This window comes from Echinops telfairi, unplaced genomic scaffold, assembly GCF_000313985.2.
Source record: "Echinops telfairi isolate 266 unplaced genomic scaffold, ASM31398v2 ScPeMD7_2;HRSCAF=8, whole genome shotgun sequence".
Lineage (NCBI taxonomy): Eukaryota > Metazoa > Chordata > Mammalia > Afrosoricida > Tenrecidae > Echinops > Echinops telfairi.
The window spans coordinates 59188372-59212756 of record NW_022103898.1 but is presented as its reverse complement, the minus strand read 5'-3'; the positions used below and the strand labels follow the sequence as shown (position 1 = coordinate 59212756).

Sequence of the window (24385 nt, the reverse complement as noted above, 5' to 3'; positions counted from 1 at the left end):
CCCCTGCAATTGGGAGTGTTGTCTGTGCGTTCTGTGTGGCAATTGCAATGAAACATCAAACCCTGCAGAGAAGTAGAATACCATGGGAGGAATGGTTGGTGCCTGAATAGGGGTAGAGAAGGATGGAAGATGGAGGCATCTCCAAATTAAGCCGTACAGCAATACGTTTGGGGCTTATGTGGAGATGGATTCCCCGTCAACTCTGTGTAGCCAAAGGAAGTCAGATGTGGCCTCTACATAATTTTATTATCATTCAAAGGAGTACAGTTACCTTAAAATATAATCTTCTGACATTTGATATGTTATGAATTTAAATGATTACCTCCATGTTGTCTCCAGAAATCCTTTATGTAAAAAAGAGCAAGTTATGTCTCTGAAAACATGCAAACTTGAGATATAAACTAGTCTTAAAAACCATTTTGGAAGATATTAGCTCATTAAAAAATAAATGGTCTACTTTTCACCAGGTTTCTCTACTTCTTATTTATTTATTTCTTTAGATCTAAATGGTCATGGAGACTATTTCTGAACTTCCCTTTCCTTGTTTTAATAGTCCTGCTTGTACTTCCAAGTTCAATTGAGAGGAGCAAATTGGGACAAATGAGAGAGTTTCCTAGAAACAGAGCAGCCCGAGATGAGGCTTGAAAGTGCTGATTTGTTTCTTCTACAGATCACTAAATGCATACTTTACATGAGATGCTGGCCTCCTTTTGTCAGATGGTATTGTATATACAGTAGATGAAAAACAATATATTTGGTTGCAACACCATTCAGTTTCAGTAGCACATTTTATTGGCAAGTATGCCAATAAAATAAATAGGGATTATGCATTTTGTTTTATCATAATTCCTCAAACTAGAGCATTTTGTCATTCCTTGTTTCAATAAATCACTCTTTGGCTTGTAGTGAGATTGTCTGAAATTTTTATTCCAATTTTTCTGGCATAATCAGCATTCGTTTGAGAAAGATAGGGATTATTGGTTTCCGTGTTATCTTCATGCTGGTCATAAGAATGCAAGTCACTGCCATGATGTTCAGTATCCCTGGTACTCACCTCCACATCCCATGTAAATACAGCCCCTCCAGTCTCTTGAAATTGGCTCTGGACTGTGCCAAGCACTGTCACGGTAGATCCGTTCCCATCGAGTCTATTCTAACTCACAGTGGCCATATAGGATAGAGTAGCATGCCCAGAAGGTTTTCAAGGTTATAATCTCTATGAAAGTCGCGTGCTGCATCTTCTCTTGTGAAGTGGCTGATGGGTTCAAACTTTGACCTTTCAATTAGTAGCAGAGCACTTAATCATTGAGACACCAGGGCTCCTAGCAATAGTACAAGGAATTATTATTCCAGTTTTACAGATGAAGAAACTGACATGTAGTATAACAAGAATCACAATTCTAAACAATTGTAAAAACTTTTTTTTTTTTTAATTCAAGATGATTTTCTTAGCAGCAGCAAAAAAGCTACGGAATAGGGGTAGACTAAGAAAGAACCACTACGAGCAAGGGTGACCCTTTGTAAATGCAGGCTATTTTTCAATCTGATATGTAAACCGTGGATTGTCTCTCTCGAGTAGGTATAATTGCAAGCAGTAAGTATACAAGAGTTGGAGTGTTGGAGAGAAAATCTCAAACAAAGCTTTATTTTAATTTTTGTTGTAAGAATAAATGAACTTTCAAATGAATTAAGTAATTGTAAATTAGTTAAAATTAATTGAATGGCAGGTCGTACTCAATATCAATGGTTTGTATAGTGTCACTGAAAGAAAGCGGTGATCTTAAAGAGGCTGCTGATTTGAGATATTTCCTTCATTGTCTTTGAAAATAATTAAATGCATGTATTCAGTGTTAATACAATCATTAATGAAAAGAAATCTTGTACAAACAGAGCAGGAATGGACCTTAGAGCCTATGTGCTCTAGCTTCATCTAATGAAGATGAAACATGAAGCCCAAGGTATTGCCCTGGACTTGCCCAGTCTGAAAGGAAGTTACTGGGCAAATTAGGCCAACTGAAGTCCTTCTCAGAAATAAATTCACATCAATATGAAATATCAAAATCTCTTGTCAAAGGTACATTGCTATTATTTTGTCAAATATGGCTTTTCTTTGGAAGGTATTCTAAATGCCTCATCAGGATTATTTCTTAATGCTATTCAATAATATTTTAGATTAGAATATCATCTCTATCAACAGGTAACAATTTTATCTATATGACTAGATTTGGCCTATTTCATATACAAAGTACTTATAAAATTTATAAGTTCAAATTACTTATGTAAAACAAAAAAACTGGCTGTGCAGAATCGCTTTACTTAAAGGCTGTCATTATTAATTTGTTTTTTATCATTTTAGTGTTTTTTTCCTGTGATAATATATGCTGACCATTTTAATAACTATCCAAAAGTGGTATTGTACAGGTTTTTCATCTTTCTTGGTGTGTAATAATATATTTCTAGCATATTCATTAATTTAGTTTACCACATTGTCAATATTTTTCTGCAGTATCATTCTTGGTTACTTTTGTACCCTAAGTTAATAGGCTAGTCTTCTAATATTGATTTTTTTGATGAGTTCAGGTTTTTTAAACTAAAAAAGTGACAGACACTAAAATATGCATAGAAAATCTCTGGAAATGTTTTTAAGAACATATTCTCATTACTGATCCACTTCAAAATATTTTAGTTGATTGCTAAAGTACCAATTAATTAAACTTTAAAGTTTTATTCCTCTTCTCTGATTGTTGTTTAATTTGTGGAGAGTGTTTCTTCTGAATACTATATGCCTTTATTTTGCTACCTATTAACGTAACTTCTACATCAGAGCATTACATTTTTAGGCAGTGTTTAGCAAGATAAATAAGGCTAATATATCAATAAAATGTGAAAATAGTTTTTCAAAAGAATATACTGAATGTTTATTCTTTTAAAATGTTTATTATAGCAATGGTCTCAGTAGTACTCCTATTTCAAATGATAATGAAAACAAAAGTATAGCATGAGTTGCACTCATCTGGTAATAATTTCTGCAATGTTGGTATCCTAGAAAACATAAAGGCACTTCATTGGGGTATGCATTTCTCCCTGCAGTTCGTGTGACGGAAGCTAGGAGAATAGCTCCAGTTTGTTCGTGTAAATCTTGGAAATAAAGTTCCAAACCTACAGAGAAACAAGGGTAGTTTTCCTGCTCAGATGATACAAGTCCATTCAATGATTTACTTCTGAAGCAGCAGTTAAAGAGAAATGACCATAGGGATATTCACATTTTCATAAACGAGTTCATGTTCGTGAGGAGGCACCCTCTCTCCCAGTAATCCTGAGAGCAAGAGTCTCAATTGGCTCATTTGTACCTTTCATGACGATGGGTTCTATGGGGTTCTTTGTTTGTAAGCTCATGCTTTTTCGTTTGTTCCTAAGGATGTCAGTTTCTACAACGAGATCTTAAACTGTCCCCAGAGCCACACTTTTCCAAAAATGTTATTAGAACATCTTTATAGATATAGCAACAAAGGGAGATTTTATTAACAGTGGAAGTTGTTGGCAATGGTGAGCCCGTGGCAAATAAAATGTTCACCGGGCTTGTTCTACTTTCAGTGATGATCACAAATGATCTTGTGAACTGTACATTGATTTTTAATCCGGCGGGGGGGTAAAGGCCATGAGGGTGGGGGAAATGCTCGAAAGATTGGAATAGTGTTCTCAGGTGAATCAGCTCTTCTCTGTGAGCATTAAGACCCTATGCAGCCATGTACCTCCTCGCTTTTGTTAGTAGAGCCATTTCTTCACCAAGAGTGCTTGGATTTGTAGCTGAGCCTGACGGTAATTCCAGACAATAGCTGTAAGCACACGCATGTTTTATTTTCATAGTGATCCAATCTGCCACACCTGCAACACACAGAGGAAAATCTGTGGCATGCCTGAAACTTGACCTGTTGCCCTGCAGGACACGTCCGCATTATGTGGTGCTTCTCTGGGTTTGCAGCTGCAGCTGCGGATCAAGGACCTGCCCTTCTTGTGGGAAGCCTTTCCTTCAAAGCTTTTTCTGCCCAGGACACCTTGTGTTGGCTTCCTTCAGGGTCCCCAGTCTGTCATGTCATCAACCCTTTATTGCTCGGCGTCCTTTCAGAAGGTCTCCCCCTTGCTCTGCCTACGAATAGCTTGGCAGACAGCTGCCCCTCTTGTACATTGTTAACTTATATCCTTTTCAGTCGCCCAGAGGCTGCCTTTTAACAAGTATCCCTTGAATGCTGGTGAGCAGAATGGATTTTTATTGTTGAAAATCCTGTCTCGCCAAGACTGAGTATTGCTCACAGATAATTGATTACACTACGGGTGGGGAAAAGAAAAGTTACCACAAAGCAGGTGAGAGGTGACATCTGTGACAAGTTCAACCCCCCGGACCTGATAGGTTGACTGCACTGGAATTACTCTGCTCCCCACGGCGAGTGAGGCCTGGGCTTGGAAACAGTGCCCTCTTAAAGGGTGTCGTGTGTTTTATTTAAAACATGTTATTGTTTTTACTTGCAAGCAAGTATTTAATTGGAAAACAAACAGCAGAAGTTAATGGCTCATAGCAAATTATTACTATTAATAGAAATCAGTATATTTATATTCATGGTCTATAGCCATCTCTAAACTAAATAAAATGGAAAATATTTTATTTTTCTTAACTTATTATAGCATTATAGTGTAATACGTCCTTGTTAATAAGAGAGTTGGTTTCCTGAAAAATGTTAGTACAGATATCATGAGAGTAGTATTATTGTAGAAGTTAATAAAGCATGCGACTAAAGCATTTTTGTAGCTCAGCAAATGCCAACCTGATTGTCATCAAGTCAATTCTGATTCATTGCAATCTTATGGGGCAGGGTAGAACTGACCCTACAGTTTCTGAAACTGGAAATCTTTCCAAGAGTCTACTCTTTCTCCTGAGGCGCAGATGGTAGTTTCACACTGCTGACCTTGCAGTGAGAAGCCAAGCTCATACCCACTATGCTACCAAAGCACCTCTCTTGTAGCTTTCACTCTTACTGCCACCCAATTGATTCCAATCATAGTGACTCTATAGGACAGGGTAGACAGGGTAGAGGTGCCCCTGTGAGTTTCTGAGATTTCAATTCTTTGCGCGAGCAGAATGCCCTGTTTTTCTTTGGCAGAAAGGCTGGTGGCTTTGAACTGGTGCCCTTGGAGGTAGCAGTGCAACGCATAAACAAGATGCTGCTAGGGCTGTTGTTAAATCAGTTCTGACTCATATTGACCCCATGTATGACAGGGCAGAACTTCTCCATAGGGTTTTCTTGACTATACCCTTTGCAGGAGCAGATTGTCAATTCTTTTGCTATGGAATTTCTAGGTGGTTTAAAGCAACCATCTTTTTGTTTAGCAGCCCAATGCTTAACATTACACTACCAGGACTTCTTAACTAGAATATGAAACAAATAAACAAAATAAATCCAGTGGCTGTAAGGTCAAGTCTGACTCATAGTAGCCTTATTGGACAGGATCGAGTTTCCCCATAGGGTTTCCAATGCTGAAAATACCTATGGAAGCAAGCTGTCATGTCTATCCTCTAAAGAGCAACTAGTGGGACTGAACTGCCAACCTTTAGTTAGCAGCCAAGCACTTTAACCACTGCACCATCAGGGTTACTTCCTTAAAACAGCACTATGAAAACATTTCTTAAATTCTATCTCTGTGGTGATTAGATTTTATGCTAACTTGATGGTACTTGCATGAAGGTAAGTGTGGAGTCCAATCTGTGAATTTGGTGGTGGCCTGGTGATCCCTCATTAGGGGTGTGGTCCCCCCCCCCCCACACACACACACACACCTCTCTCTCTCTGGCCTTTCACCCTCCCTTCTTGCTGGGATTCCATGTCTGCCTCCAGGGGCAGCTCCATGTGGGCCTCTGACCATGGGAGACAACCTGGCTGGTTGTCAGCACCCTGCCATGTTCCCAACCACCTTGGATCCCTGTGACTCTGAACCCACAAGCCGGTGATATCCCAGCTTCCTGCTATCCATTTCTGCTTCAGTCACCTGTAGCTACATGCGTCTAAAGAAGATTCTGGCCAGCTTCAAACGCATGAGCTTGAGGTGGGCTGGGTGGGGGTGCCTACTTTATATAAAATCACTTCTTTCTTCTATTTATATGAAGATCAATGATTTTGTTTCTCTAGCTAGCCTAACACAACTTCTAATGCTTCTTTAGCCACAGTATAATTATTTAGATGAGGTAAACTATGTATTTGTTTGAGAAGGTGTCTGACACAGTGTAACATCAGCCAATAACAAGAAGACCCACTTTTGATAGTAAGGATTGTGCACTTGTCTAATAGCTATTGCTTGGCAGTTCAGACCAACCAGAGGCTTCTTGGAAGAAGACCTGGAGGTCTGTTCTTATAAAGATGGTAACCGGGGGCGCCCTGGAGGCCTCTGGACTCTGTCCTGTAGGCTTGCTCTGTGTCCACTTGATGGAATCCAGCCACCACAGTGAAGTATGTGGAACACATGTTCTAAGGAAGCATAGTTTAGCATCTGCTTTTTTCTTTTCTTTTGGCTGTTCTGTACAGGCTTGCCTCAGCATTATTGCAGGTTCAGTTCCAGACCACCTCCATAAAGCTAATATTATAATAAAGAAAGCCATATGTTTTGTTTCTTGGTACATATAAAATATATGTTTATACTATACTGTAGTCTCATAACTGTGCAATGTCATTTTGAAAAAATTTAAATATGGTGATACGTATAAAAATGTGACAGACACAAAGTGAGCAAACACTGGTAAAAAAAAAATTGTGCTGATAGACTTTCTCAATATAGGCTTGCCACAAACTCACAATATATGTTTTTTAAAAGTCTGTAAAACACAAAAGAATGAAGTGCAGTAACAGAAGATATGTCTGTATTTCTATGTACCTTTTCTACTTGGTAGGACAAGGACTGCTAATGGAAGGTCAGTAGTTCAAAACCATCGATTCCTGAGCACCACTAGCTGCTCTAACGCTTTCTACTCCCATAAAGATTCACAGCCTCGCTCAGTCAGAAACCTATTTGGAGCCGCTGTGAGTCAGAATTGATGCAATGGCAGGGAGCTGTGCTTTGGGTTTGGCTACTTGAAATCACTGGGTTACAGGTTGATTCTGTGAGTAGTAAGAGGACTAACCCGATTGACTGTCCGCTGACTTCCCCTTTCTATATTGACATCCGATCAGATTGTTTCTAGGAAGAAAGCTGTTCGATTCAATCGAATATTCAGAAAACATGCATTGGTTGATGAATGGATGATTTCAGTAGATACTTTATTTTTATTTCTTGTGAACTGTCATGTCAATCTCTTGACCAGCGTCATGGAAATCACACAGTGTTTGTATGATTGTACAAAACAACCTGTAGCTTGTGATGTTTGCAGAAAAGGGCTTTTTGTTTGCTTGTGTATAGCACTTGATTTACAGGACGTCTGTATTTCTTTTCCTATTGAAGTTAGTAACGATGGTGACATCTCCATTATCTCATTTTGTATCTATCAAAATTGATATCATTTATTAAAATATGGAAACAGTGGTTCATTAAGGATTTCAGTTTGCTGTGTGGCAAGCTATTCAAAGCCAGAACAAGAATATATCACCGCCATTAGGAAAGCAACTGGGACTTTCTACAAAGCAATCCAGGCTTAAGAGGGAATCCAAAAGAAAGATAGTAAGATATTTGTTTTTTTTTTTAGCCTTTATTCTTTTGGTTTCTTTAAAGCAATAAATAAACAAACAAAACGAGATTGATTATCTTTAATAACTTAAGGAAAGAAAGCATCAGTCAGCAATGTCGAGTAACTTTATCTAAACAATTTAATTACTTGCAGGAAGAGTTAAATGACTTTTTAAATTTTATTATTACAAAATATATCATTATAAATGTATCATTTTAGCTACTTCTGGAAACCATGATTTTTTTTATGATACTTCTTACAATGTTGCCATACCCTGATTTTAGCCCTTCTTAGCTGTTGAGCACACCACGATGAAGAAATTCTTACTAGTAATCACGCAGGAACTCTTTCCTTTCGTGAAGACAGTCCTTTAACCATCCAGTGTCACTGCCACGGGGTCAACTCTCACCCGTAGCAGCCCTATGTTGGGTTCAGAGATAGCTCGTGGCTTTGAGACTTATGGTTCGCAGCCCTAAACTTATCCCACCAGGGAGGCTTCATTTTATCGTTTTCATGTTTAGCCATCCAGGTTCTACTACAGCTTTCAGAAAGTATTGCGTCATTTTGTTATCCAAAGGGAATACTTGGCTGTTATGGGTGACATTCAAACAATTGGTGAACAGTTCTCATAATAGGTTAGTGATTACTACAGAATAAGAAATGTATGTGTACTTTTACAATTTACTGGAATATCCTACCATATAAATGATTTAAACAGTCTTTAAAGGTGATACTTATACCAAAAATTTGAAGTAATCCTATTTAGTAGAACAATTATTTATGGAAAAGTAGATTTTAACATTTCTAATTTACTAATAGACAGTGATAATTAATTCTACTAAAAGAGTGTGTACTAAACAACATATTTTGGAGTCAAAGTTGAAATATACTATGTGTACATATATACCTTTATATATATATATATACACACACACTATTTTGTATAATCTTTGTTATATATATCGTGTTATAGGATCATTTTAATAAAGCTTGAGGAAACTATTTTATATATTCTTTTAATTTGTGCTTACATTTTATTATTCATACCAACATTCCTAGGTACTGTAATGTGGAGAGTTGTTTAGAAAAGTAGATTTAGAGAAAATTATCTAATAATTTAGAAGACTCTAAAATTTTTTTTGTATATATGCCAAATTAATTTGTCTTTAACCAGTGTTTTCTTGTCATTCTCTATGTCTGCAGATATAATAGCAAAATTTTGGGATAATAAGTATATTAATGTAAAGCATTTTATTAAAATTTGAAAATGGTGTTACTAATTTTATTTAGGCAGAATTTCAAGAATAGAACTATTAATTGGATTTAATGCCACTTTAAATAAAATGAATTAAAAATTATTTTCCCTAGACATTTAATAATATTTCTATGTATTCTTCCCTTTCAGATAAAATCTAATTAATACAATCTTTTTTATCATTAAAGTAATACAGGATCTGTTAGTATGGTCAATACTTGGCAGCTTTTCATTAACAGAAAACTACCATGGGTTGCCTCCTTAGAATTCCTTTAAATGTTCGAGACATCGTCTACTGTACAGGAGTTTCTTTATTGGATGAAGATGTCTGGGAATTCATCTGGATGAAATTCCACTCTACCACAGCAGTTTCTGAGAAGAAAATACTGTTGGAAGCTTTAACTTGTAGTGATGACAGGAATTTATTAAATAGGTAGGTCCACCAATTCTCTTATCAACTTGTCAATGTGTAAAGAAATTCAGTGTCTCTGGGGTGGTTTTTTTTGTCTTTGACTCTGTGCTAATCAAGGAGCCTGGTGGCAGAGTGGTTAATCATTGGGCTGCTAACCACAAGGTCACCAGCCGCTCGGAGAGAGAAGGACAAGGCTTTCTACGCCTGTAAAATGACATTTCTCAGAAACCCACAGGGACAGTTCTGTTGTGCCCTAGAGAGTCGCTATGAGTCAGAATTGACTCGTTGGCAGGCACTATATGCCACTGCCAGCTAGTTGATTCTGACACATGGCAAATCTCCAGATCAGAACAGAACTGCTCTTTGGGGTTTCGAAGACTATACCTTTTACAGGAGTTGACAAGCGTGGCTTCAGCTGCTGGTGATGTGAACCGACAAACTTGTGGCTAGCCATTCCGTGCTTACCCCCTGCACTCGTGGTGCGCCTTAAAATATCATTGATGTCTGCTCTATGCCAGGTATTGCTTTAGGCGCTTGGCATTTTATTTTTAAAATAATCCAACAAAATGCATTTTATGATGAGAAAACAAATTTAAAAGATTAATTTCCCACAGCTCATAAAAGTACAACTTACTAGCAACAAGAGATAAACTACTGTAGTGCCTCTGAGAAGACAATGAGGCCACGTATCTTTCATCGATGTTCCTTACATAGATATGGGTTATGCTCTATCACCAATATTTGACCCCACCTTTTTTTTTATGCCATCAAAGAAAAAATGTTGAGTAAATAATAGCATGGAGTATTTAGTGCACTTTTGTCACGTAGGGCAAGTGAACTCATAGATAACCGATTAAAGGATCCATGTTAATGGAACGTAGACTCTGGCCTTGCCCTTCTTAAAGTACTTTTTAACAGCTTCAATAAAGCATGCTTTCTGGATCACTTCAATGCCACACATCTTAGAGACGTGGTTTATATGCGCAATCAGGGTTCAGTATTCAAATAGCTGTAAGAGTGGGCGTGTAAGAAGATGGGGTCCTCTTGAGAGTTGTTTCTTTTGAAAAAGTCTTTAAGTATACATGCTGGGAAAGCTTCTGTTGAAACAAGAGACTAAGCCATTGTTGCAGGACCCCGTTGATCAGCTTGAGTAGTTGGAAAGGGCAGCTTAGATGCAGAGGAGCATCACAGCTGCTTACTCTGAAATATGGTTTCCAAATGCATAGAAAAAATGTTTCATTTCCTTGATTAAGTGTTAGTTACCCTAAAATGTATCTCCCTGTATCATAGAAAAAAAATTAAAACCTTAGGATATCGAAAGTGACTTCATTCAAGTGATGGATGCACTTTTGATAAAGACTACGATGTTTAGGTAAATTTCTATGAACATACTTCATTATAAAAAGAAATGTTTACTATTAAAAAATGATTAAAAGTGAGAACTTCATCATCAAATGAGAATGGTGAGTTCTCCATCTCCTAGATATTTTCAGTTTAGTTAATACATTTATTTGAACTACGAGCTTGACCATTCCCTTATAAGCAAACATTTGTTCCACTGATAACTTTATATTAATAAAGTTGTCAGTGAACATTTATTTTGAAGAACATGGCAAACTAAATTATGTATTTATTAGGAATATTATAAAAATATTTATTCATTGAACTAACAATCTCCCCACAATTCCACTCTTAAAGGCTTCTGAATCTGTCCTTGAATTCTGACGTTGTCCTGGATCAAGATGCAATAGATGTCATAATTCATGTTGCTAGAAATCCACATGGCCGAGACCTTGCCTGGAAATTTTTTAGAGATAAATGGAAGATACTAAATACCAGGTAAAAATGAATTCAATTATTCCTACCTACTTAAGTAAACTAAAGGTAGTTAGTGATAAAGTCCCAAACTTTTGTGTTATATATAGTTGAGATCCAAGATCCAAGAATAGAAGTATTGTTCATATATTTATAGTCAACTAAAATGTCAATTAAGCGTTGCTATTATTTATATAAAATCCAAAATTCTTTTATTAAGTCTATTAAATTACTCATTTATTAAATATGGGTAGCCTTAATAATTAATTGTATATGTAGAGGTTGGGAAATGCAAAAGGTTTAATGCAACAACTTGCCTGAAAACCTATCAATGTGTCCAAGAGTCCAAGAATTCACAACATAAAACTACTATGTCCTTAACATTTATATAACAAAAGTATAAGCCAAATATGACATCATAACAAGACAAATGTTAAATACATTTATAGAATAGTTTAATGCCCTTACAATTTCTACAAAATACCTGAAATAAGACCATAACACATAAAAAGTACATTGAATCAGTTTGAATCATGGTAAGATTCTAATTCCATTAGAATTCATTCCCAGGACATCTTGGTTCATGGTTAAATTTCTTCAACTTCAATTTCAAAAAAATTCCATTAAGTATTTAAATACATTAAAATAAATGTTAATTTATTACTCTGATAATCTCTGTGGTATCTTAAAATTAAACTTTATTATAGAGCATGTAAATGTTACATGTTCTTAAGTATCCCTAGACAGTAAGTGTGCCTAACTGTTCTTCCTCTTAAAAATTGGTATATTGACTTTATTACTTTTAAGTACACCTATTAGCTCCTGCTATCAGGAATTATATCTGGATGAATTTCTCACATTGAAACATACTTTTAAGTACAGGTGGCTCATTGTTAGAAATCATTGATATCCGTAAAAGACACATTGGCTCTTTTTTTTTAAGTTCATAATTTGGAATGGTTGGAAGCTTCGTGTTTTACTTTGTTGTCTTGCAAGTATTAGATTGGATTGTCAGATATTTAGTGTAAAATTAATTTATGTAAGCATTTTCTTTTAAAGTATATTGTTACCCTATCCACAAGTTTCTTTAGAGAGCACTTTTGAAGTGCACTAAAATGCATATATAACTTCATTTTAACCCAAAATGTTCAGTTCCTTTCAAGCCTATTCTACTTCACTAAAATTGATTCAAAGACAAAGAGATTGAAGTTTCAGTAGATCTTCAAATATGGTAGAGCTTCCTTTGACAGACAGGATGATCTTCATCCACTCTAATCCTCTGTCGATCCTGAGATGTCGGACCAGTCTGTTTTCTCTTCTATGTGTTGTGATTGCTAGGTGCCATCAAGTCCGAGCCACCCTCTGCGCAGGACAATGGAAACCACCCAGTCCTGTTCCATCCTCACACCTGTCCGTGTCTGAGCTCACAGGTGCAGCCACCATCTCCATCCATTTTCCTGAGGGTCTTCCTCCTTTCTGCTGCTTCTCGATTTTACCAACAGGATATCCTTTTCCAGGACTGCGCTTCCTCATAACATGCCCAAATATGAGAAATAAAGTCTTGCCATTCTTCGCGTCTAAGGAGCATTCAGGGTGTAGTTCATCCACGAGACATTTGTTCGTTCTTTGGCAGTCCATGCTTCTTTCAGTATTCCTCACCAGCACCATAATTCGACTGCATGGATTCTTGGTTCATTTTCCTTAGACAATAGCCAACTCTCCCATACATAGGAGGCCATTGACAACATCATGGCTTAGATCACGTACACCTTAGTCTATAAAGTAACATGCTTGCTTTTAAGTTCTTGAAAGAGATCTTGCAGTAGATTTACTCAATGCAGTGTGTCATTTGATCTCTTGACTGCTGCTTCCATGAGCTTGATTGTGTATCCAAGGAGGACAAAATCTTTGTCGACTTCAGTCTTTTCCCCATTTATCAGGACAGTATTAGTTGGTCCTGTTGTGAGTATTATGATCTTCTTAATATTGAGCTGCGTTCCGTACTGAAGGGTGAAAACTTTGAGCTTCATCAGCAAGTACTTCAAGCTATGTTGTGTCACCTTCATATCCGAAGTTGTTAGCCTGACGCCACATCTTCTTCAGTTAATCCAGCTTCTCTGAGGATGTGCTCAGTGTGCAGACTGAAGGAGTGTGGTGAAAGGAAACACTCCTGGTCCGTACTTTTCTTGATTTTGAAAGCAGCCTTTATTCCCTTGTTCTGCTCAGGTTCTAAAAGAGCACAGTTAAAGTGTTCTGTAATTCTCATTCTTTTCAAGTGTGTTTATGTATAAACAATATATACTTTATATATTTCTAAATGTATATTTATAACATTATATGTTTATAATATCTGTACTATTTATTATGAATTTATAAGTATATTATAAATGTATATATATTTATAAATAACAGTTGGCAGTGAAAATTAAAGATAGCATATAAAGGGGATATAATCTGAATCTCTAATTTTTGTTGCCAACTGTCATTATGGTTTTAATCATTCTCAAATATTAATCTCTATCATATATTTCCCCTAACTTTTTCTTTATATCAAGCTCCTGTTGCAGGCCTCCTTGGGCATATGCCTAGAAAACTAACCTCATTATTTCCCTCCTGTTTCCCTGTATTATGCAGTGACTCCTAAAGCTATCCACGAATTGCTCAAGCACAATAGCTGGATGTCTCCATTGAAATCTCCTCGCCTTTGCCCTATACTGTATTCCCAAGTCCACTTGAGCGCTTTTCATCTGAATAAGCCTTAATTGTTTCTTGGCTTCTTCCTTCTGTTTCTTGCTACATTTGCCCTACTGCAGGTTCTTATTTCTTTCCCGTGTTCATACTCTATCTCACTCTATCTCAATAGTCAATCCTACACACACATGCCACCCTTTGTCCCCTTTCCTAAGCAGTGCCCTAAAAGGTAAATGTGATGTTTACCTTCACTGGTTTTGTGTCACACCTGAAATGCAAGCTCCTTAAAGAGCTCCCCTGACCACCCTCTTGGCCTCTTCTGCTCTTCCCAACTTCATAATTATATACTCCTGCCTGCCATACCCCTTGCTTTATTTGTGTTGTTGTCCCTGCTACACAGATTCACTCCATTGTTGATCCCAATTCCTTCATTTCCTAGAAGCATCCTCCGAGGTCTCAGCTAAAGAGGCCTTATTTGAACACCGATTGTAATGCTATCATCATCATACTTCTTTTCCCAATTTCCAGTTACCCTCATAATCATAATAATAATACCCCCATGTGTGACACAGTAACTATTACTGCTCCGTTAGAGAAAGAAGGATTTTTATTATTTTACAATAGATCACATCTGTAGCCACGGTGATTCTTTCTGTTATATCTATAATTTCTTATTTGCTGACCTTTACTTAGCTAACACTTTATTCGTGGACTCGTTAGAATTTATGACATTCAGATCAGGTGGTGATCTACATCAGCCTCCTTACTTAACAGATGAAAACTGCGTCTTCCAAAGTTAAATTATTTTAGGCGCCGCGCTTAAAGGCAGCATTAGAAACCTTATACACAGTCACCTGACCACTGTTCCTCAATATTTGGTCTTAGTTTTTATTTATTTACCTTCATTTTAAAAGTATCCATGTTGGTTTTGGATATCCTTAAGAACGGTAGAGGTAAATCAGTAAAATAAGATTTTTGTCCAGCTTAACATCAAAAATTGCCCTGTTCCTTGCGTCATGAGTCAAATCATTATTCTTGCTATACCTTATATAAACCAAAACAATAACTAGATATTTTACTTTAATATCCACATGAGAAAATGCTATCATTTTAGCAGCATTGCTGAGAAATTTGGTTCAGTTCTTAAGAGTGAAAAAAATGGCAATGGCAATGTCAGTTATATTTGATCAAACCAAAGTCCTACAGCCATGACTGTGTGACCTCCTGATAAAATGTCAAAGTGGTCTGCTGCCTTCTTTCTTTTGCTGAGGTTATTTTACATTATAGCAAATAAACCTGATGACTTTAAAGCTGAAAGTACTTAAATATCTTTTCCCAAAATCTTGGATTAAAAGTACCCACTGCCATTAATTTTATTAAGATTTATTGTTCCCTGTTGTTCTAGAGGGTTTCGGAGACTTGTGAGAGCAGATAGTCTCAATGTTCTCTGTTGGAGTGGCTGGTGGCTTTGAACTGATAACCTTATAGTTAGCAGTCCAATACTTTCTGGGTTATAAGTGTAATAAACACAAAACTCATTGCTATGGAGTTAATGTTGACTCATAGGGACCCTGCAGAGCCCGTCTTAGAGTTCGTTCAGATGTTATAGAAGCAGATTGCCACACCGTTCTCCTATGAAGAGGCAGATGGGTTCCAACCCTCATCTTTTGCTCAGTAGCAGAGAACCAACCTCTGTGATACCAGGGATCCTTTGAAGTTTCCTCAGCGTCCCTGCTCCACCGGATGGATAGAATAGAACAGCTCTTCCTGGTTGCTGCTGTGCAAAATTTTTGTGGAGCAGAAAGCCTCCTCTTTCTCCTAGTAATGGGTTTGAACTGCTGACCTTGCCCATTTACTACAGCTAATTGTTTTCAGTTGCCCGTCAAATCAATTCTATGTCCAGAATAGATCTGCCCCATAGGTGTTCAAGACTGTGACCTTGCAGAAGTGAATTGCTAGTCTTTGGAGGCATCTCTGTGTAGGTTTGTACTGCCATTTTGTTCAGTAGTTTAACATATAGATATTTTATATCATGTACCAGAAAACATTGAGCCAAAGCCCATGGATCTGAAGGTATCCCATAACACAATGCTCTCCTTTCTCGCCATCGAGTTGATTTTGACTCCTGGAAATCCTATAGGACAGAATAGAAGTGCCTCGGTGGGCTTCCAAGCTACAAATATTTATGAGAGCTGAAAGCATCATCTTTCTGCCCCAGAGAAGCTGGTGGTTTCAAACTGTTGATCTTGCCATTAGCAGCCCATTGTGAATCCTACTCCACCAGTAGGACTCCTTAGGGAAGTAGGGAATCTCCTTAGGCAAATAGCTTGGACACGCAAGACTTTTTAACGGCAGTCGAGGTAATATTGTTCAACGTTGGGCAATATTACCCTTGAGAATAACCCGAAAATACCTTTATACTAAACTTCCTTAAACTGCTGCCTATATTAATATGATTTTTTTCTATTTTGAGGTATGGAGAAGCATTATTTATGAATTCCAAGCTCATTAGTGGAGTTACAGAATATCTTAATACTGAAGGAGAACTCAAAGAGGTAACTATTCTAAGATGTCCTTTTATAAACATGTGATTATAGATATACTTTGAACCTTCTTTTCAAGATTTATACCCTTTCTTTTTCTACAAACACACACTCATCGATGTTAAAAAACACTTTACTCAGATCATTGAAATAATAATAATAAACTGCCATTGAGTCAACCGTGACTCCCGGAAACCCCGCGGGACCAAGAGAGCCACTCTTGAGGGTCTCTGAGGTGTGAGCTTTTGTAAAAGCTAACGGCCTCCTCTGTCAATGATTCAGACACTGGTGGGTGCAAACGGGGCATTTCCATGGGCAGCCCAGGGCCTGCTGACCGCACCACACGGCTCCTTCTCAGATCCTTTACTGCTTGCTAAAGAGATTGCATTTTAATGATTTTCAAGCCAGGGAACCCTAAAACTTCTCCCGAAACCTTCGTTCCAATCTTCTCGGTAGCTGATTTTGCGAACCCAGTTTAGAATACACCAAAGTGCAAAACAATTTTGGCAATAACGCTTTATTTGGCTGCAAAGGACCAAAGTTGGTGCTGAACTACAGAATTTGGAATTAGTCCCACTGATTTAAAGCCGTGTCTCTTCGTGATAGCAGTGTTTTATGCTATCGAGAGTGATACATTAAATGAATTCAAATGTATTCAAGGGAGCCTATCCAGCAATCGGTTTTGAGATGAATCAGTTGCATAAGAGCTGCTCGGTGCCATCCCAAATAAAAGTCCCTAGTTAAACTACACTTAACTTTTTAAAAGACAGATGTCCACTTTGTGCTGTGTACTTGTGCATTTTCTGTATTCTCCAGCTTGATTTCTCTGCATACTAAAACTCACCTGCTTGTCCAGGAGCTCTCCTCTCACAGAAGAGGGATGGGATGGTGGGGAGGGGTAAGCAGGTGTCGGAGCAAACAATAGAAATATTTGAATTTATTAAAATGAAGTCTACATTGAATATTGGTCTTCTCTCTCCTGATGCTTTCCTCCATGATAAAGTATAACTGAGCCTTGACTTCATGAGCAACGATTTCCTCGGTTTTCACTAATACAAATACTTGATGCCGTGGCCCAGAACTAAGCAATTAGGCAACATGCCCCTAGAAATATTAGCTGTGGCGCCATTTTATTATCTTATAACATTGTCCACTCCCCTGTGACTATTCCCCAAGCACTAACTTGAATTATTTCCAGCCGTGAGCTAGACTAAGCTAATTCTCTGATTGTGATGGTTTGCATTTCAGTTTTGATTCCTGCTATGTGTGTTCCCAACACTGAGTGATTTAATTTTGAAAATCTCAGCACATATTTTATCCTTTTTTAAAATAAAAGAAGATAAATTGGCCGGACTTTTTCATATCCTTAAGGCCCAGAAAAAGCAATCAAATTAATGATAGCTTCTAATTTTTCTCTGATCTTAAGTGAAGTATTTGTGATTTTGCATTCAATATTCTGGCATAAAGATTCATTTATTCACAACCTGTATAGTCATTGAAGTGAACCCATGAAGCAAAAGACTTTTCTCCCCCTCCCTCTCTCATCCGCCCCATCCCCCTCTCATCCCACCCCTCCTCTGCCACACACACACCCTCTCCAGGCACCACCTCCTGTCCCCTGGCTTCGCTTCTCTTTGTACTCACTCGCCCTCCGCCTTCTCTCCCCATTCTCTGTTCTCTCTGCACCCTCCATCCGCCTTTCCCCCTTACTTCTCACTCGCTCCTCTCTTCCCTCTCTCAGCCATCCCATAGCTGTACGTCATTCCTCTTTTTCCTTGATTGGATAACATCCCAAGAAAAAGAGACTTTTCAATTGGCATTTAATTAACTTTATATACTAGTCTCTTTATTTTACAGATTTAATTATATATTTAATTTCTGTTACTTTCTTTAATCGATACTTTAAATGTCCCGAGATGCCCCTTCATGAAAGGTGTCATTTCAAATATGAAACTAAATTAGGACTTTCATTTTGTTATCTACAGAGTAGCTAAGTCCACAATAAAGGCTCTCAGGGGAGTGAGCAATGAATCTCCCCGCTAGGAACTACGTGCTCTTACTTTCTAGTTTACCAACTGCTTCCTGAGGCTTTTACCTACTTGCCTCATCTACTCATAGTTTATAGGATCGGGGACCATTGTGGATTGCACGGGGCCTTCATTCCTATTGTGACCCCTTCCTCCTCGCGTCGAGCGAGGACAAGGGAAATGCATTTTCCGTTCTCTAATAGTTCATGAGCCTCATAAGTAGAAACCCAGTGTGCCCAATGCCATGTGCCGTGTTGTCATTTATAAGGGCTAGTCTATCCAAGGAGAAGCAGCGCCTTTATCGATTTTGAGGGCTCATGGAGGGCTGTAATGATCCCCATCGGCTCTAAACCCAGCTCACCACCATGGCGTCCATTCTGCGCCAGAGGGACTTTGGAGGACAGTCGAACTGTCCCTGTGGGTTCCGACCACTATGACCCTTTACTGGAGTTTGGAACTGCTAACCTTGAAGGTAACAGCCCAATGCATAACCATTTTGCCATCAAGGCTTCTCCATATTAGCTTTAGGAGCATTCAATAGAAAAGATTGTATTGTTCCACGATATCATCCCTGAAACTGCCTTTTAGTACCCAAAACCGGCAATTTCCTCAGAAAGACGTGGCTCCAGTAACTGGAATGGCACATGGCTTTCTTAGATCCTACACCCTCTAAAATGAAGCTGGGGCCTGGGGTAGGGGGGTGGGGGCACTGAGATCACCCTGTAGGACTAGTTAGATGGCTGCTCAGACCGCATGTTCGCCATTAGAACTATTGAGAAATACAGGGAATAAAATCAATTTATGCCAAATATGGAAAGTGGACCAGATGTGTTCCAATGAACAAGCTACTCTTCAAATGCATCTGCGTCACCTCAGGCTCCCTGAGCTCACAAGGGCAGTGTTTAGTGCTCTTAAATAGTGATTTAAGAAATGAATCCCAGAAAGCAGCCAGTTTGTCTGTTCAAAGTTCTCTTCCAGAATAATCTGACCTACTGTTCTTGGTCAATACCGCATTCATATTCAAACCCATAGTTTGCCTTTGAGGAAAACATAGAGTTTTACCTCCTGTGTTCAGACCTGCTTGCTATCTCTTAAAGAAGCCAGAGGATACTCCACAAAGTCAAAGTTGCCAAGGGGTAATTTATCACTATCTGGCTTATTCCGTGAATGCCTAAACCAAAATGTAATAATGCAGAGCAATTTTTTAAAGGAGTGGAGGTTTCTTGTTTTGCTGTGTGTGTGTGTGTGTGTGTGTGTGTGTGTGTGTGTGTTTCTAATTGGCAAGCATTATGTAAACAGTGCCATTTTGTAAAAGTATACTTCTGTAATAAGTGAAAATATATATTCAAGATATCAAATGTATAGGTTGTTGTTTTAAAGATATAGACAGACTAGATTCTGAGGGTAAATATATAAATAAAAATTAAAATTAATTGTGCTAATCAGCTAAATTATAAGTACTTCCATTAAACTTCCCTGGGGACATGTCAATGTGTGTACATATTATACCTATACACATGGGACACAGTGCCTGAAATATTGGATACAGTGCCTGAGATAATGAATACCAATCCTTCTCTTCTTCTCCTCTCTTTAATATATATACATTTGCTCAGATATCAAATCAACTTTAGAGGAGACATCATTCCTTATGATCTATATAGATTGCATATTTTACATTTATGAACTGGATACCGTCTGTGCTTTTAAAGCAGGTGTATTTCTGATATATGATTACCCATTGCTAATCCTGCAGGTTACAGGGCTTTTGTAGACAAATGGAAAATAAATTTTGCAATTAAGAAAATGCACCAATACCATAGAAGTAAAATTATTCTGTCATAAACTAAGCTATCCATGTACCAATTTCTAAATTAATTCAGAAAGGTATAATTAGCTGCACTGAAATCCCCTCCCCATTGTTCCCGTCCCCTGAGCCAATCTTGATGCATTGCATTTCCCTGCTTTAAACCCTAGCACATCCTCCATGTGGCGCCCACCATGAGATGAATCACACCCTCACTAATTACGTCTCATAATGTTTCTGTGTTACCAGTTGATTTTTCACATTTGTCTATTAGCATTTCAATTGTTGGTTGGTTGCCAGTTTCTTAAAACAAATGGAACAGAAAGAAAAACTGCTAGTATTTAATCTGGAAGCTAAATCCCTGATCCCACAGTATGTTAATTCTCCATAGAAAATCATATCAATAAAAATTATGACAAGACAGTTAACAATACTGTGTTTTTATTAAATGCATCCTCTAGCTGAAGGAGACCATGAGCCTCCTCCTGTCTTTCTAAATCCAGTAACTGAGGTGAGGGCACTGTCGTCAGACATTCAGACACGGTCTTATTTCCCCACCACCCAATATCCTGCGCTTGCCTTGCCATCCAGGACAGTGCCAAGCCCTGAGACTGCTATCTACCCAAAAAGTAACTTTAATTTTTATATTCAGTTTGTAAGACTTTTATACCTTTGTATTCTTTCTAATTAGAACTAACCTTTTGCCACATTTCATCAGCAGATTCTGAAAAGATAAGTTAACTGTGCCCCTTTTAATATCCATTCACAAAACAAAAAGTCGGATTTGGAGCTGTTTAATTTCTTAGATTTATTTTTTCCCCCCGTTCCGGAAGCAATTATATCACATCTAATTGACATCTGTTCTCATACCACAAAGATGAGGATTTCTGCTCCTGAGAGAGGCATTTCGACCCTGGCCTACAGGGTTACTGTGAGTCAGAATCAACTTGATAGGCAGTGGGTTGGGTTGGGCTTTCATACTGCCTTTACTACCCAGTTAGCTCACACATATTGCATGCATCACCTGCAGTGATTGTGGCACTGTGTCCCCAATAGCTTCTTGTTCACATATGTTGGACAAACGTTCTAAAAGTAAACATGCAAGCTTACCTTTGAAACAACTCTATTTCCAGCTGAAGAATTTCATGAAGAACTACGACGGGGAAGCCGCTGCTTCTTTCGCACGAGCCGTGGAAACTGTTGAAACCAATGTGCGCTGGAAAACGCTGTACCAAGACGAGCTTTTCCAGTGGCTGGGAAAAGCCCTGCGACACTGAGATGTGTCTCTTACACCACTCAACTGGGACGTTACCAGAAGACCTACATGATGTGAAACGAGGACTTCGTGCCCTGGGAAAAATGGCCAGAGTTTCAAAGTGTTAATGTGTGGGAGGACATTTTTGTTGTTACTGTCATTCTGTTTTGTTTTTGTTTGGGGGAATATTTTTGTTTCTTTCATTCTATATATTTTTTCCTATTGGGCATTCTCCTCTAAAGACTTTTTTGCAAGTGAGACTAGCCATGATTCCTTCAGCTGTACATTCCTGGCTGTACAGGACCAAATACAAATAATGATGCATGTTAATGTCACCGTCAGTTTGGAAAACATATTCAGAATAGTTTGTGCATGGTTGTAAGGTCCTGCCTGTGTTCTAGCATGATTAGTTAACATGTCCAATGTTGTATGTGAATATATGTTACATCTAGAATGGGCATTATGCAAAAGCACAAAGATTATCTATGACAATCAGTGTTGCAGGGAAGGAAGTTTAAAGTGGGAAGTATAAAGGGAGTTGTATTCTTAATTATAAATGCAAATAACATTTTGGGGTGTCAGTGTCACGGATCTCAGCACTTGGATTGTCAGACAATGATAACTCATTTTCTTTGAGTTAAAGCTGTGTATACATTAAAAAAGGCATACAAATAATGTATGCGTATGTATATGTACATAGGGAACCCCCCCAATGTATATAGTATGTTGTACACTTCACATGTGCAAAAGAATTACTTCTGATCAAAGAATATTTATCCTTTTTTATAAAGATATGCAGACTTTGAAAAGGTTTAAAGTCATTTATCTCAGCACCATCTTTCCTGAAAATGTTCTCATTAATTTCTCAATTATTAAGGGTTTTGTCTACTTCCTGGACAATAGGTATACGCTACTACATGGAGATAAGTTCCAACAAATTTTATGTATAAACTAACTACTCTTCGGCTTCTCCTAAATAGGTGCAGCCTTGAATCTGAGATATGAAATCTGTCATCATTTGGGTCCAAATGTCTGTCGTGTAAAAGAATGCTGTGAAGTTATATTTGCAATGCTCAGAAAGTGTTTATTTTCCAGCATGTTTGTTTTCTCCTCTCACGTTCCAGGGCCCGGAGCGTGAAAACTGCTCCTCTGTCTCGGCCCTTGTGCCGGTGTTCCCTCGGCTCTCCATCAAGCCGCTGCACCTGAAGGGAGCCCAGTGGTGGTCTTGACCTTTACGCTAGCTGTGCCCACTGGTGTTGACACGAGAAGTGACTTCCTTTGTGTTGTTGTGTAAGCTTCTCTTGGGTTGACAAGTGTGTTCTACCGCGGGGTTTTGAGTAGGCCTTGTCATGGCTGTGTTATAAGTAGCACAAATATTTCCAAAATGGTATTCTCACCCAGTAGGCCAACTCTCTAAATGTTCCTTAAATGTTCTAAAATGGGTATATTTGAAATATTGGATTATAAAATATCAATACATAACTACTGTACATGTCATAAGTCTATAATTGCCTGTCTCCTTGCACTTCTGTACTTTTATGAATCAATGAAACAAATATACTCAAATTAATAATTACTGGATACTGGAAACAATAATTTTGACATCTCCAATTTATTTAAATTTGCAGAAAAGAGAAGGAATTCGTTAGTCCAAATCACATGTATTACCTAAAATTGAATCTTATCCATTCTACCTGTTACTCAGAATTGAAATTTTCTGTATTTCATTTTTTCTAACCACATGAAATCAAATATTCTTAGATGTGTCAACAAGGCATGACAATTTGTACTATGAAATTTAAAAATCACTTCATTATCAAAAGTGATGTTTCCTTTACTATATATCATTTTATAAACTCTTTATACTATAACTTCTGAACTACAACAATAAGAAATATTAGATTGCCATCTAGGTTCCAAATATGTTCTATGTCACCCTTGGATCCATGCAACAGAGAAGATGAAAACTTAAAAGGGGGTGTCTTATTCTGGCTGGTTTACTAAAAAAAAAAAAATCACCTTTGTGTTTGTGGGGTTTTTTTTTTTAATTAAATTCACCATTTCTAGTTTTGAGTTAGAAGGAACTTTAAACCTCTCTTTCCTCCCCATTGTTAATAACCCTAACTCATTTTCATTATTTTAGTGGCTGTGAACAACAGGTTTCAGCTATACTTTCAAACCCTATGCGTACTATATGTGCAATGTTCAATACCTCAGATAAACTTAACCTACAGAAAGGTGGTATAATGACACTGAGATGGCATTCTTTATGCATTTTTCCAATAATTTATCCTTTCAACTGTTGATAATTACACCAGAATTTAAAGTTTTTTAGTTATATAAATAAGTAATATTTTCAAAATAATAAAATGACCAATGATATTTCTTGGTATAAAAATCTGTTTTCTACAGAGACGTTTTATCTTCTTCTGTTTTTTGTTTGTTTGTTTTGCTTTTCCAAACATAATATGCATGAAATCACCATTTGTTTCAAAGTGTTCAATCTGTAGGCTGAAATTTTTTATTGTCTTAATATGTTTGTTCATATAACAACAAAACTTGGTTTCAATTGGAAAGGATTAAATTAGCTACCACACTGAGTGGAAAACTTATCTAGCCACCTTGTAAATAAAATGTTTTAGTTTTTATTTCCAATTTTCACAAAGTGATTCTTCCTTTTAAAATTGGCTTGTGATCTTTGACGGTTTGAAAATACATAAATATCTATAATGGTCTATTCTTGAATTTCAATAACATGGATTTTTTTTTAGTGCTTAAATTCCTTTAATTTATATTGTATTTAAGATTTATATGGTAAAATAATTTTAGTATATTACAGCTAATATTTTACAAGGTATTTAATATGATGCTATAT

At 37.5% G+C, this 24385-nt stretch overlaps 1 protein-coding gene across 1 annotated transcript in view; it reads left to right on the top strand.

Moving 5' to 3' along the window:
• The window catches only part of TRHDE (thyrotropin releasing hormone degrading enzyme), a 528098-nt gene extending 503933 nt beyond the window's left edge, over positions 1 to 24165 (top strand). Inside the window, exons 15-18 of the mRNA XM_004700783.2 lie at positions 9226 to 9393; positions 11071 to 11211; positions 16352 to 16433; positions 21389 to 24165. Of these exons, the coding sequence (XP_004700840.1) occupies positions 9226 to 9393; positions 11071 to 11211; positions 16352 to 16433; positions 21389 to 21532 (535 nt within the window). The 3' untranslated portion in view covers positions 21533 to 24165. The remainder of the gene's footprint in view (positions 1 to 9225; positions 9394 to 11070; positions 11212 to 16351; positions 16434 to 21388) is intronic.
• The last annotated feature ends 220 nt before the right edge of the window (positions 24166 to 24385 follow it).